This window comes from Malus domestica, chromosome 15, assembly GCF_042453785.1.
Source record: "Malus domestica chromosome 15, GDT2T_hap1".
Classification (NCBI taxonomy): domain Eukaryota; kingdom Viridiplantae; phylum Streptophyta; class Magnoliopsida; order Rosales; family Rosaceae; genus Malus; species Malus domestica.
Window position 1 is genome coordinate 10,359,475 of NC_091675.1, and position 16,114 is coordinate 10,375,588.

Below are 16,114 nucleotides of genomic sequence, written 5' to 3' on the forward strand. Positions count from 1 at the left end.
AAATTATCTATATTTTGAGATGCGACCCAAGCTATTTTCTTAAATATAATTTAAAACAAAAAAATTTATAAAACCATCTGGCCTATTTAGACCCACCTTGAAGCAGGCTAGGCATAAAGCCTAGACGGGCTCGAGACCCTTTCTTAATTTTTAAAGTCTTAAGAATTCATCATGGTGATACCCAACCGCCTAGCGTCTTGAGCGGGACCTTTTACCCGTAATGGCATAAAGATAAGCAACCCCAAAGGATTTGAAAAGTACAAATAAAATCGAATATTTCAACTTGCCTATCAACCTAATAATCATGTCGCAAAATTGACGAAATATTTCATGCTCCACTACTCTAAAAGCAGCCAGAGCCAGTAAGAAAAATATTACAGAAACAAATGAAATATCAAAATGTGGCATTATCAATGGGACCAAGAAAAGTGAACATATTCAAAGTTGAAACAAAGGACCTAGTTAGAACACTCCCTCCAACCAGACCAAAATATGATCACCTCCTCCGAAGAGCTTACTTACCCTACCGGCCATGGCCTGCAACCAAACATTTACTAAAACAAGACCTAATTTAAATACGTAAACCAAAAAGGAGAAAACAAGATTTTGAGAATAATGTTGACCCTAATTGAGTTACAATTCGTTGTACAAAACCGAAATCATCTATAAAACATCACAGCTTATTTGGTTTTCTTCTCCTCTTCTTCTTCCTTAACAGCAGTGACATCTGCACCATCCGTGATCTCTGCACCACCCGTGACCTCATCGTCACCACTGAAACCAAATTCATTGACACGCTTCTTGTCGACTGGGTAGACCCATCTCTGGTATACGTATATCAGAAATATGACATCTGCCAGCCAAGAATGAAAATCAGTAAAACGGGGAGATAAATATACGAACCAAAGTCCAACCAGCATTCAAACAAACACAGAATCTTGAATTCAGAATAAGATAGTCGCTTAAATGTAACACGCTAACCTAGGTACAAGAATGGGCGAACTTGAGGAGAAAATTTTCAGTGTGCGGGAATACAGCCCGATCCACCAAGTGTAATCATACAATTGGATGGAAAACATTTTTATTTTTTTTACAAGTGTCCAACTAATTTTATTATTACAATGGGTATTACTGCACCGTGTTCCCGGCACTTGAACTTGAGAAAGAAAAAGCTAGACACAAATTTCTAGCTTAGTAGTAGTGTTTTACAAAAGGAGAATCCAGAACACAAATGCAAATCACTGACAGTTTACCCTCCAAAGATTAATCTTAACAGCATTTCAAATATCATAACTAAGCATCTACACACTGCTTCCCAAACAAGAAGATTACGGTTGTTTGGGTTTTCAGTCCAACACACAGCTTTAAGGATGCACTATTTTTTATGAGCCACGTCACACTGGTTGACATATCAACATGATGGTAACCTAAACAGGATTCTGCCACCAATGTTTACTAGCTCACTCAAATTTCAACGAGGTAACAATGTAACCCCAAACACACAGGTTATGGACCAAAAAAGAACACAGATTTTATGGTATATGACTACTGCAGAAAATAAACCACAACTCACCATCACGGAAGACGGAAAGGCGATGTAACATTGGCATTTTTATGACGAAGGCAAATAGATCATCAATGATGGTGTTGAGGAACTTGTATGTCATCTGCCTCCACGGCATATGAGCCACTGACTTCAGCTTATAGTTAATGAACAATTGAGGGCACATCATAATAAAACCTGCAGCGACAATGTATTAAAAACAAGTGTGACACCAGCAATCATCAATTTTTAACCACAAATAAGACTAACGACCAATATATGCAATATAGGAAGATTGACATTTATGTCGTCAACTCATTATTTTGAAGTGCAAACTCTCTTCAAAGTCAATTAAACCAGGGTTACCAAAGTTAATGAAAATGGTAGTACTAACTTAATTCTCACTGGAAAGTGAAAAATATAAAGCTATCCTGAAATATAGTGATTAGTGCAGCCTCAATATGAGGTCCCTCATACCATCTTTGACACAATCATACAGAGTACTGAAACGGTTTAAACTGATGACCAAGTTGTGCAATTTTCGACTACAGTAAGGAGAAATATTAGCATATAAAAACAATGGGGGGAACCGAGAACTTACCAAACATGTAGACACAGCTTGTGAGTGAAGACAGAATCCAAGAATACCAGCTCTTGTGACGCTCGTACTTAAGTGAGTAAATAGCAGAGCATGCAACAAGGAAGAAGAGCACATATGACAAATACTTCATTGCCATATCATCATATTCTTTTGTCCTATTCCCTGCATATGACTCACGGTCTCGGAACCTCAACTTAGGTATCCTCCCGGTTCTATCAATCTGGAGATGGAAAAGACACAAATATTAAGCTTATAAGCTAGAGATCAGGATCATTATTTAAAATAGCTTTGTTATGGCACTGAGTATCAAATCTGCAGAGTTTCAAATGTATAGAGGATTCCTGATATTTTGCAGGAATAAATTTAAAAGAAGATGCAAACAAACGTTCTACACACTCATTCCAAACTCATGAGCGTAACTCCAAAAGAGTAGCTAGAATGTCAAAAAAATGAGGAGAAACAATACAAAAAACAAAGTGAGGTGATTTATTTGGCCTAATCACTTCTGCAACATTATGCAAATTTAATCCGATACCTCTATGTGCATGGCCTTCCCAATTTTCCAAAACTCAATGCAGCAGCCAATTCCAGAACTTGCAAGTATCATCCATGAAGTATCATTATCAAGTAGATAGAGGAAGACAATGAGCTGACATATGAAGCTCACGATAACAGACTTTGCAGATAGTCCTTCCATAGATTTATTTTTGTTCCAAAATTGAATATCTGCAGAGAAAGAAAAATTGGACTAAAAATCCATCACATATCCTCATTATGTTTTTAAGCAAGCAAAAACAAAAGAGAACAATACTTACCATTCTTGAATGCCAAGAAGTCAAACACTGAATGAAGTAAAGAAACAACCATTGTGATTACAAGGAGGTAAGGGTTTCCTTCCAAGAATACTCTCTGGAAAGCATAATAAATCAATTAGCATTTGAAAAAACAAGAAAACCAATAAATATCACAAATTCGTCCTCAAGCAGCAATATTCATGAAAAAACATTAACACTACAGCACATATCCCCAGAACCACACCCCTCCCTCCAAAATAACTTATGCATCTTGCATTACAAAGCCACACAATCCTGGAACAACCCAGCTCAAATTTGGCTACCAAAACCGCCTAAACCATAAGCACAAAACAGCCAAGGCAGTGCAGAAACAAATTATCTTCACTCTCAGCACCCTCCCATTAGCAAAGAACCTTCAGAAGTAAGATTTACAAGAAATGTCCCTGAAAAATCCAACTTCCAGTTCTTCCGAGATTGCCTAGAAGGATGCAGTTTAACACTAATTGTGATAAAACAAAAAAAAAAAACGAAAAAAAAAAAGGAAACTCCCCCATTTCCGCATCACTAAGATCCATATGAAACCCAGGATTCCAGATCACTGCATAGGAAAGAGGTGACGACACATACTAGCAATCGAAGTGGTGTTGGATAGTGACACTGTAAAACCTAGGAAAAGAATGGGAAAAAGCAGTTTCCCAAACTCAACACTACACCCAAACCCTCACCAGAGAGAATTGCTATCCATGGGCAGCAACTTTTGCCCCTAATCATAACATTGGAATCTTTACCATTCTCCTCCAATCATCCTACAATGCTTATATTACAATACATTGCATATCTTTTGTTTATTTTTTGAAATCCCCAGTTTTTTTATCGACCCAAACAATAATCTGATTTACCATACTTCAAGCACTGTAGGAAGTATATCAAAATCTGATAACTGATTTTATTAAAGGTAAACGCCAGAAATCTCCTACAGTAACAAAAATAAGCAATACCTTCAGTTCATCAGCCTCACCCTCGAGCATGCTTCCATAACTACGGTGAATCTGAAAAGACTGATCAATCTGCAGGAATAGTTGCCATTTGGTCATGCTTATGGGACCTATCTCCAGATTTAGAGGCAATTCTTTCACCGTCTCATTAATTGGTATCAACTTATCTCGAAGTAACCAAAATTCATTGAAGAAAATAGTTGGAAAGTAGTCCCCTGAACTAGGCTCAACATTCAAGTCTGCAAATCTAAAGTTAAGAAAATCAAAGCTACAGTCTTAGGATGTTTTACCTCAGACACCCCACATTTTAGTCAAGTTAATGCTTGATACAACCAAAAGACAAAGGTGACAAACATAAATCAAAGAACTTGTGAAGATCACATATTTTCAATCAATGATGTTAACAATAAAAACACAAATTCCAAATTATTTTTTTCCATACTGAAAAGCACCATACCCATGTATACAACCACCAAGAATACAATTTTTGTACGTGTCAAGAAATGAATGAATAAAAAAACATGAAACTCAGAAAGCAAACCAAAAATAGAAATGAATGAATAAAAAAACAGAAGAAAATTATAATGTTGGTACGTGTCTAGTTTGTGTGCAGTGGCAGAAAACTAAGATGTTTTTAACTGGTAATCGTTAACCACCAGGCATAACTTTGTTGTAGCATGTAGTTAGACACAATGAATAAGGGAAACATATTAGTCAGCCAATGTCCAGAACTAAGATGTGTTAGCACGAAACCAATCATGCAGAAATTTCAATGATATGGTGTAGTCCAATCGATCCCCATCACCAGCAACCAAATTAATAGGGGAAAGTGTACAGCACTAGATTCTATAATATGCCAATATTTGTTGGTGAGTGTACTTACAAGCACATAGACAAACACAACGTACTTCACAGTCAAATTAGTATACGCCACAGAAACATGTAATGCAACGAACTGTAGCATTAACAAACATTCCAATACAGATATTTCACCGTACAAATTTCATAAAAGACCCTAAAGTATGGCTGTGAAAGACAGTATGGCAAATTAGAAGGATACAAGGGGCAACATTAGGTGGAACAGCATTATGAGGGTACCTGCAGAGGAAAAAATAAAGTCAAAAAATGGAAAATTCATTTGAGAAAAATATGCTTGTACGTGGGAGAAAGAAATGCTAGCAATATGAAATAAGCACATTTTCTCTTTAAAATATAATTCACCAATTGCAATTTTATAAATAGTTTATCTTAGGAACTTGGCAAAATGAAATACCATTGAAATTAGCCTACAATATCTTAACTTTCGAATTCGGAAGCAAGTTCTGCTAAATAAAATATTCTGTCAAGAACTTGCAAAACCTTACAGTTGCATCATACTCAGAAAGCATACCGTGTAAAATCATCAACCAAATTAATAGTAATATTTGGTTTCCAATATGATACCCACTCCACAGGACCATCATCTTCAGAATCACCTTGAGTATCATCAACTACCTAGAGTAACCAAGATAAATTTCATCAGGATAAATAACCATAGCACCATAGAAGAAGAAAAAAAGGACGGAAACTCATGTTTTTTATCATGAGAATTTGAAGTTGCTGTTCTAACTTCTCTATATCTTTTTTTAAAAAATAACATACAAATATATTGAAAACCAAGACAAAGATACAGAGAAGTTGGTCAAGGACCAATCGACACCAAACTTGAAGTAACTGTAAGAGTTCAGAAACAAATTAGGCTATTCTTCATTCTCCCCATCACCCCACCAACAGCCACAGTATCCGACTCCCTTGATCGAATATCACCAACCTTCTAGTCTTGAACTATTAAAAAATATTCCTCCCCACCCCCCACCCCCCAACCCCCCGGACCCACCAGGGTCCACAATGTTCCAATCTCCATAGTTCAATATAACCACTTTTAAGTGAGAAAGAGGACTCAGACAGTGTGATCCATACCAAAAAACTTTTAAATTAGCAACCAACCATGAGATAAAGCCAACAGTTGAAGCTCTTTCTAGGTCCATTAAGTCTAGAACTCAATCGTCCATATCTCCATCCATATCCATAGTTCCCATTAAAATTCAGCAAATATCCCTTTCGACCCTTTCAGGTGGACTCTTCTAGCCCACCCAACCCCTTATTCATGGTGTAATTCTTTATAAAATTACTGTTTCTTCTCCCAAGAAAAAGACCAAACATATAGATAAGAGATTCTAGTAATCAAATTTCAAAGTTCATTTATTAATAGTAATCTTTTTGTTTCTTTTTATTTGAGATACAGACAATTTTATTGCTAACAAACAATAGCACTAGAGGGAGCAAAAACTAAAAATAAAAAAATGGTCAAGAAGAGAAGCAACTGGTGCTCAGTAGTAATCTAAACAATTTCTGTAAATAGAAAATAGAAAAGAATACAACGTACCTCAACAAGTGGTTCCTTCTCATCAGAATCTTTCGGGCCCCCAAGCAAACTCCTCTTTTTATCAGCTTTTGACTTTGGCAGGTGTGTCACAATAGCTGACAGCAACAAAAAGAGAAATTAACTCCAGTATTCATGATGAGATGGATGAATTTGAAAAGAAAATGTACAAATGAAATCTAGGAGACAATCTTACAGTGTGTCTTTCCAAATGCAGCAAGAGGCTGATATTCCGGATCAGTTGGGTCTGGAGGGTAACCAGAGCGTGCAAAGAAAACATGAGCATAGAGACTTCCATTGTGCTTTACGGCCTGAAAGAAGAAATATTTCTACTTATACCTTTGAATTTGGCAGCCTACCAAATACTAGCACATGAGAAAACACATGGACCGTGTCAAATTTACAGAAGTTTAAAAGTAATACCTCAGATGGATAGTACTTAGTAGACAGAGTCCGGGTACTCTCTGGCCCCCAGACGGCATACGGGATATTAGTTTCATGCCACACAAGTTCACGTTCACTGCCGAATTCATTGAACTTTTCACGTTCGGAAATATACAACCACATATCCTGTGGAGAATACATAAATTACAATAATTTTAATTCTAATAATAAGAAAGGATTCAATAGTATTAAGGCAAAATCAGGCATACTCCAGAAAAGAATAACACTTAGCAGCAGTATTGACTTAACCCTTTTAACTGTTGAAGATTTAAACCCAAAATGCTATCTTTTCCATAACCAATCAACACTTTTCATTCGGCGTATATCTTTCCCTGTATATCCACTTTGGTTCTACAATCATAACGTATGTGTTCATTTCCTTTCCACTTCAAAATTATCATTTCAACGTCCATATATATATACACAAACATATATATCTCGTAGCTGCTACAAATATGTACATATATATCTCGTAGCTGCTACAAATATACATCTGATACAACCAGCAAGTAATGAATATTAACTTCAATTTGTAAATTTCTTGAGGAAACAAAGGCCGGAACTTGAAATTGATGGGTGAAAAGAAAGAGAGATGGAGAGAGAGATGCAGACCAGGGGTTCAGCCTTTTGGAAGAGATTGGAGCTGAGCTGAGAGGGGTCAGAAGGAGCCTTCTTGGGAGAAAAGAATTTGGAAGCGAAGTACCAAAACACAGCCATCCGTATGATTCCAGTGATGCTCTGACCAAACCCGCCTCCTCTTCCTTGCTGCTGTCCGCCTTGGACTTGACCATCCGCTGCCGCTGCCACTGGCGGCGCCATAATCTTCTCCTGCTTCTCCTTTTCAGTTGGAGGTTTAGGTTTCGGAGAAGAGAGAGAGATCGGTGAGATCGAATTAGAGGCGTGAGGGAGTGAGAGAGGGATATTTGTAGTTGTTTATTATTTGATGATCTATCGAAAAAGTGAGGAAGGGAACTAGTGCTTTGCCGAATCTCTAATTCCACTCCCTCTTTTGATTGCCGACCCCAAAAGCTCACATGACACACCAAATTGATCTTTATTCCCGAAACATGAAACAAAAATGCATTTATCGTACATATTCAAACTTAAGATATCTCATTTGTAATTGAATTGAAGTACCATTTTTCTACAATTAAGTGTCAATCCTAAGCCTTTAATGATTTCTTTTTAATTCATCTCACATAATGATATTTTACACTAAGTTGTAAAGAAATTTAGACTGTTCCACATTATAAGTTTATCGTAATAATGTTCTATTGAACTCGTGCTTTGCCGAATCTCTAATTCCACTCCCTCTTTTGATTGCCGACCCCAAAAGCTTACACGACACACCAATTTGATCTTTGTTTCCAAACACAAAAACAAAAATGCATTTCTCGCCAATATATTAAATTCGTCATTCACAATATTTGAATTTAAAATATTTCACTTGTAACTAAATCGAAGTACCATTTTCTACTATTAAGTGGCAATCTTAAGCCTTTAATGATTTTGTTTTTTTAATTCCTCTCACATAACTATATTTTACACTAAGTTGTAAAGAAATTTAGGATATTCCACATTATAAGTTTGTCGTAATAACTTCTATAAAAGTTTTATTTAAAAGCTCTCACTAACAAGTTTCATTAGATGGGGACACCGTTTACAAAACTTTCTTGTGTTGTGTTATATTCTAATTTTAATTCTAAATATTTTTATACTTTTTCTCCTCCTACAGTATGTTCCATACTTGTGTTCAAATTATTTTTTTCATTTGATATTTTACGTAATCCTAACAGTTTATCAATAACTTCTATAAACTTTGACCAAAATTTTGCTTAACTATGTTAATGTCTAGATTATCAAAAGGCATTCAACACTTCAATGAATTTCACTCTCATCATCTTCTAAATTAACTTGTTTATAATTACTAAATCTAAATGTTGCTTCTCTTGAGTGAGTGTTATAAATTTGTGTTTTATTTATTTGTTTATTTCTTGTTACTTGTAAACCATGTAGTGTGTCCTGTGAGTTCATTCTAAAATGTCATTATTTACGGATTTTGCTTCTATCATATTGATATGTTTGCTACCAAATGGTAATTCACAAATTTTTGTATCCTTGTTAATACTCAAAATTGGGAAGTCCAAGGACCAGTACGGTCAACCATCGATGGGACTCGGGGTAAAGGTTAGAGAAATAAGAAAGAACAAAGAATTACGAGCTGGTGGCTCAATGGTAAATGTCAGATTGCGAGGCTTCCTTCAAATTAAAAACTGGAGGTCTTGGATTCGAAATCTACTGCTGGTATGGAAGCTAGACTTGTGGACATGAGGAGGCTGAAATGCCTGAAACAACAAAGTTTTAGTGGTTTATCCTAAAAATTGAGTTACATCCGTTGTAGTGATTTGTATACATTTGACGTGGATTGCAAAAATGCTCCACAACAGTGTGATGTAAATTTTCTTTTGTGTGTCTAACCGCTTATAAAAGGTACTCATCCTTCTTATGTAGCCCCTTAGTAAGCTCCAAAAGTCATGAGATCTCAATTACTTTACCGCTTTAGCATTAAATTAAACACGTAGGCACCACTTGCTGGCTGCTCCATTATTCAATTGATACATGGACATGGAGATAAAGTAACACTTGCACAGAGCTAGTTACAAGATTTCCTGGACCAACAAATGCCAAGCACCTCGCTCGGCCAAAAGTGGAGTGCATGCAACGCTTCCACCATTTTAATTTCGTTTTAGTTCTTGCATGTACTTTGTTAGTCCATAATCCGAATAGAGATCACCGTTTTCCACTGAGCAGAGACTGGCTGAAGATATAGAGAAAAAATGCATATTCTTAAGGCTCAAGTATTTAAATATAATGTGATGGTAAAACTCAGCTTGCTCCGTCATCCACACGTCACTGTGGAGCTTCAGGTCGTCTAGTATGGTAACTTCTTTAACTGGAGGTTTCAATAAGCACATGTTACCTCTCTTCTTAACTTGAAGAGAATCGTTTTCGGAGCAGCAGAAAGGAACGCCATAGTTGATGACCCAATAGAGCTCTCACAGATGGCAAGAAACAACCCAACTTGAATTGCAGTAGCCTGCTATCAAATCTCCCTGCAACATCACCAATCTAGAGACCATTTCGCTGTAAAACAGTGAATGTGATGAAGTGGGGGAAATGAAGTCGAGAGACCATTGTGCCCTCAACAACAGGTTACAGCAGCAACATCACCAGTCTAGATAATATGCACCATAGCTTCATGATAAGATTTGATAAAGTTGAAGATTCCTTGATGCATGCCTTTAATCATATAAATTAAAGCGGAATTTTGTTCTAAGGAAACTAAATACGAATGGTTAATACTCATTTTCGGTAAGATGTAAGTATTTGTTACCATTAATGAAAGTAATTCCATGTAGGAGAGTGAAGCTGCTAATTGACAAATTGAAACGGCAAAAAAATAAAGAGCTTCAAAAATAAAATGTGCCAGAGGATTGGTGTTCGAAATCTGACAGAGGAGACATTGTGTTTGAATCAAGTTGTTCACTAGAGAAGATAATAGCAAGTGAACTTGACGACAAAGAAAAGTTGAGTGATTCATTCTGGTTCTTGGAGAAATGTACGAGAACCTAATAGAGTTCAAGAAAGCCCTTGACTGGTACACAAGGAGTTGGAACGTACCGGTTAATTGATGACTTGGAGGTACGTTGACATTTTCTATAACATTATACAACATGCCTTGTGTTTTGTTTTTTTTAACAAAGAAATAGCATAGGTAGAATTAACAAAAATGCTTTTATAATTTGTTAGTGTAAATTAACATGATATGTACTATTTTCTGTTTGGTAGATGCTTACGCTTGCACATAATCGTTAATCCTTAGGGGTAGTCATTAGCTAAAATTGATGTAGGTAATGTTCTAACAACGCTGACAATGGGCAAAGAGCATTAGAGGCATACGAAGAAAGTTGCAGGTATGGTTTCTCTAAAGAGCTGTTGCATTTATGCTCGTGGATGGTTTCTCTAAAGAGCTGTTGCATTTATGCTCGTGGTTGTGTGTATTTGAAATTGTAAAATACAAGATTTTGATACGACAAACACCTAAGGTCAAATAAAAAAAAGAAGACACCAACTTGTATTTTATAATTTCAAATATGCACAACCACGAGCATGAATGCAATAACTCTTGATAAAAACCATACATGCAACTTTTTTCATACCCCTCTAACACTCATTGCCGATTGTCAGCCTATCTAGAACATTACCAGCATCAATTTTAGCTAATGACTGCCCCTGAGGATTAGCGATTATGCTTAAGCGTAAGTATCTACCAGACGGAAAAGAGTACAAATCATGTTAATTCACATTAAGAAAATTATAAAAGCATTTTTGTGAATCCTACCTATGATATTTCTTTGTTAAAAAGAACAAAACACAAGGCGTGTTGTATAATTTTATCAAAAATGCCAACGTACCTCCAAGTGACCAATTAACGGGTACTCTCCAACTCCTTTTGTAAAACTCAAGCGCTTTCTCGAACTCTCTTAACTTCTTGTATGTTTCTCCAATAACCAGAATGAATCGCTGACCTTTTCTTTGTCATCAAGTTCAATTGCTATTATCTTCTCCATGTTTGCAAACTCACAGTGCTAAAAAATAAATACACAATAAAGGAAGGAACAATTTAATTATATATGAAGAATACAGTTATATTTCATGGTAATAAATTTGCAGTTAAACATGAAGAATAAATTTGAGCGTTGATGTGAACAGAGTAATGACCATCCTCGGATCTTAAAAACATTTCATGACAGGTTCGACCTAGTTGGGTACTCGCTCTTTGCTGCTCTACAAGATCATTGGCATCCTCAGCAAGCTGTAAATGTTTTTTTTTCCTGAAACAAAGATAACAATAGTAAAAACATCAACCTTTTCTTCGAAAAAACACGATTAAAGCATCGCGCCAAATTAAAGATTTCTAATTTAGGGTAATTGGCTAAAATGATCAAAAATTAAATCTCGATTGCCAAACTGATCAGACACGCTTATAGACCCGTCATATCGTTATCACCTATCCACTGAAGTTATCGTTTCCTAGTTTTCTAATTTCTGTTTCCCCATATTTCTTAGCACGCAAACCACCACAAAATTCCAAACCCTATAACTGAACATATGCGAAGATTGAATGCAACTGAAAAGCCAAAAGCCAAAATTGTATACCTGAAAAAGAAGAGCGTGAGGAAAACCTCGAGGCAACAAGCGCCAGACGGAGAGGAAATGCTTTTGGGACAAGTACTTGACAGAAAGATGGTAGTCGATGTTGGCCACTTGAGGGCCTCCGCGTACTGCCCTCTCTTCTTTAACATGTCACCGACGGCTCCCTTCTGCTTTGGGGTTCTCGTACGACTTCTTGGCTGAGCTCGGAGTCGCCATATCTCTTATATCTGCTTCCTTCCTTTGGTCTGAGGGTTTGGCCTCTGAGGGGTAGGGTTTGGGTTTGGGCGCTTTAAAACAACATGGGGAGACGATTTAGGGATCAACAACTCCCGCCAAAACCTGTTCGGTAGCCCCGTGAACCGCGACTCGATCCTTGTTATAAATATTTTTGGATAATCGCGTAGAACATACGTATCTCACGTTTTGCTGTATCGTATTCTCACCATATAAATTTAATAATCAAGATTGTTTAACTTTTTAAATTTTTATTTGAACAAATTCAAAAAAACATTTGAATTGGAGATTGTTTATACATTCAAATGTATGAAACAGATTAAAAGTGTGAGTACTAAGTAACATCATGAACCGTTTAATATTTTCATACATGTTAATGGCTAAATGATCTCCGATTTGAATGATTTTTTTTTATAAAAAATAACTTCAAATGAAAATTAAGAGATTTAAAGGTTCAAAATATGAAATTTATACTATCAATAAATAATTCGTAAATAGTGGGATATGTGCATTACCCCGTGAATAATGCAAGTGTTATCTAATATTTTTCTTCTCTATTCAATATTTGGTATTTCTTTTCGAAACTCATTTTAACGCATTACGTGTGTTCCTGTTGCTAGTAGTTTATGATAATTGTTTTTTCATCTAGGAACATGAATGATAATAAAAGAGTAGTTTCTGCTTGGAACACGTGAACAATTCAAAGTAACTCGGTGGAAAATTCCTTCATTAAGAATTGGCGTCGTTGGAGAATGAAGTGGGGGTGGCTGGTTCATGCATTTTTGTTGGTCGATGCATCATGCACAATGCACATTGGATTAATAAGATCATTTCCTAAGAAGATATCAAATTTTAAATATAAAATTTAAATTTGAAAGCTTATGTGGCACATTGATTTTTTTTTTAAATTTTATTCTCCAACCAATATGTCAAATTTAAACTATTATTTAAACTATTATTTAATTTTTATAGTTGTAAATTTGTAATTAGTATTTTAAAACCAAAGATAAGTACAAAAATTATTAAAAACATTTATTAATTTCTAAAAATAGGTTTGAAGCTGCTGTTAAATTTGACAGCAACTTCCTCTGCTATCTTTCCATGTCGTGCCACATATGAATTGGCATTTCGGTTGGAGAACGCTAGTGATATCTTTTTTACAGTTATTACTGATGTGGACTTTTTAACATCTCATTTGAAGATGCTCTAAAGCTCTTCCTCTCCCAATTTTAATATAGGCATTTTTTCCCTATTAATTACTATGTAAATTAATGACTAAATAGTTATTATATAAAATAATTAATTAACATCCATATATAATAATGACAATTTAGCAATCATATTTGTTTCCATTTTGAGTAAGGTGAATGGGCAAACGATTTAAATAAAATCAATTCCATCCTAGTTTGATTCCACATAATTTAAGTAAACAGTTTTAATTTAAATATGATTTTGTTAATTGACTTCTTATTTCATTCCAATCACACATTAGCAAACGTGCCATAAGTGTGTGAGATTGTTGTTCGTGTACCCTCCTATGTTGATCGAGTCTAGGGTAGCTCTTGTTGTACCAGTTATTTGATATAGTGGAAGAAGTTTCTACCGTTGTTCCATGGACAAAGGTATTGTAGAATCACGTAAATTTCTTGGTGTCCATTTTTCATAAATAATTAGACTAAAAATAGGAAATGGAACCAACCAACAAGCATGACTCATTTGCTCTTTTACTAGTTAACAATTGGTTATGAAAAAAAAAAGAAAAAAAAAAGCTAAGTCAATAGTCAACATGACAGAGTGATTAGTGGTAAAATCCTCCAAAAATGGAAAATGTTAAAACAAATTAAGCAAAGACAAATCTGGTAGATAGTTTTGTTTGTCTTGCCTTGCCTGTCCTCCTTCCCTCACTGCCTTAATTGGCTTCTGTTCTGAGTGTAGGCCAGCCACACCATGCCTTCATTTTTAGCACTCTTCCTTCAACTAATTTCTTTCTTTCTTTCTTATATATAATAATTATATACATTAACTTCTGTACATCTCCTTAATCTCTCCCTAATTTTATTCCTACTTGTTCAACATTGTTAATTTCTTACAAATCCAGTCCATCGGCGTCGATGGCCACGTCAGAATTACGCGCAACTAGCACCACCAGTCCATCGACCACATTTGTCCAAACAGACGCAAACACTTTCCGAGAAATAGTGCAGCGTTTAACAGGCGACAGCAGCGGCGGCGGCGAGCATCATCATGAAACAGCTACACCACAAGTACAAGGGAAGAACAAGAACACCACCACCAACAATACGATTAATAACAGTAGTACTAGGAAGGTGGCGGCTTCTTCTTCGACAAGCAAACTCCATGAGAGAAGGCAATGTGCGAAGATGAGGCCCAAACTCGAGATTGTTAAACCCACAACCACCACCTTCCATTCCAAACCGCCGTCCCCATCAGTACTCAGCCCAAGTACAATGTTCTCAAAGCTGTCCATTCTGCAGCAGGAACAACTTGAAGAAAAGAAATTGTTATTACTGGGATCATCGTCACCAACGCTAAAGTTGACATCTGGATCGTTGGATCACCACCATCATCACCATCACCATCAAGCAGTAATTATTGCTCATCATCAAGAACAAGAAGAAGAAGAAGAAGAAGAAGAGAAAGCCATCCAAGAGAGGAGATTTTACATGCATCCATCACCTAGAGGGGGCAGGCCACTAGAACTCCTTACCTTGTTCCCTTTAACATCTCCCAAATCAAGTCAAAACGAATGACAATTAGTTTCATTATATAATATTTATATGCTTAATTTCAACTTAATTATTTGTCATTTTAATTTCTCAGTTTTTGTTTCTCTTTTAGCATTCTGTTCCTTTTCAATTAAAGTCTGTTTTTGCTCAACCCCCTTAATCCTGGTGTCCATTCCGAATGTTTTAAATAGCGAAACCAAGGCATTTCATAGATTACACCGGAGTGGACTTTGCCCAACACCTTGTCCAAAAAGCAGCACAGCACCCTGTTCATGTCCTCCAGCCCGCGCAACAAACTGGCACCCAGCCCAGCTGGTCTCTGGGCCAGCACAAAACAGGCTGACCAAGAAGCTGGGCCATTTGCTGGTGTTGGCCACGTGGCCGATCCTGGGCTCTTGGATTTGAATATTTTTCAAATCCAATGGTCTAGATTAATTAACTACATTAAAATTAATTAAAAAATATAAAAAAATACAGAATTTTTTTTAAATACAGTAAAATTTAAAAAAAGTTTTTTTTTTTCTATAAATACCTAACCCTCATCTTCCACCTTACACCACATTTCAATATTTTCTACACCTTCTACCAAAGCTTTCATATACTTTTTGTGTGAAAAAAATACCAAAAAGCTCATCCTTAATTTTTTTGTCCATATAAACCATACATCCCTACATCCATCTTCATCATGTATTTGAAGAATAAAGTTTGTGGTTGAAAAATAAAGTGTATTTGATGAGTTTATGTAATTTCATTTTAGTGTGTTTTTTTTTATAGTTTATTTGATGAGTTTATGTAATTTTATTTTAGTGTGTTTTTTTTAAGTTTATTTGATGAGTATGTAATTTTATTTTAGTGTATTTTTTTAAGTTTATTTGAAATTTTATCCGAAATTAGTTAAAAATCTTATCTAAAATAAACTTAAAAAAAAAAAAACACCAAATAAATGTGTTGGGTGCCAGGGCATTTTTTTAGGGGTGGAGATGCCTTTGCCGATTACTGTTCACTCCAGTCTATTACTATTCACTTGAGTGAATAAATACGCTGGGTGCTGGCGCAAAGTCCTTAGGGTGGACTTGCTCTTAGGGGACCTAAACAATTAGGGACTACTGTGGGTTAT

The 16,114-nt window shown here is 35.9% G+C and overlaps 2 protein-coding genes and 1 long non-coding RNA gene across 3 annotated transcripts; 1 reads left to right on the forward strand and 2 right to left on the reverse strand.

Annotated features, from left to right (window-relative positions):
* Positions 1 to 387: 387 nt before the first annotated feature.
* On the reverse strand, positions 388 to 7,873 carry LOC103456303 (uncharacterized). Its single transcript, XM_008395998.4, has 12 exons — positions 7,412 to 7,873; positions 6,779 to 6,925; positions 6,552 to 6,666; positions 6,359 to 6,453; positions 5,324 to 5,427; positions 4,994 to 5,031; positions 3,937 to 4,172; positions 2,960 to 3,053; positions 2,680 to 2,870; positions 2,145 to 2,364; positions 1,574 to 1,741; positions 388 to 853 (listed from the first exon to the last, which is right to left on the reverse strand). The coding sequence occupies exons 1-12, from the start codon at positions 7,616 to 7,618 to the stop codon at positions 681 to 683; spliced, it is 1,788 nt and encodes a 595-aa protein (XP_008394220.3). The 5' UTR covers positions 7,619 to 7,873; the 3' UTR covers positions 388 to 680.
* A 3,599-nt stretch (positions 7,874 to 11,472) lies between these two features.
* On the reverse strand, positions 11,473 to 12,370 carry LOC139192596 (uncharacterized). The gene is made up of 2 exons (XR_011576809.1): positions 12,020 to 12,370; positions 11,473 to 11,694 (listed from the first exon to the last, which is right to left on the reverse strand). It is a non-coding gene; the product is annotated as an uncharacterized lncRNA (long non-coding RNA).
* Positions 12,371 to 14,361: 1,991 nt separating this feature from the next.
* LOC139191671 (VQ motif-containing protein 31) lies at positions 14,362 to 15,021 on the forward strand. The gene has a single exon (XM_070812660.1). The coding sequence runs from the start codon at positions 14,362 to 14,364 to the stop codon at positions 15,019 to 15,021; it is 660 nt and encodes a 219-aa protein (XP_070668761.1).
* The last annotated feature ends 1,093 nt before the right edge of the window (positions 15,022 to 16,114 follow it).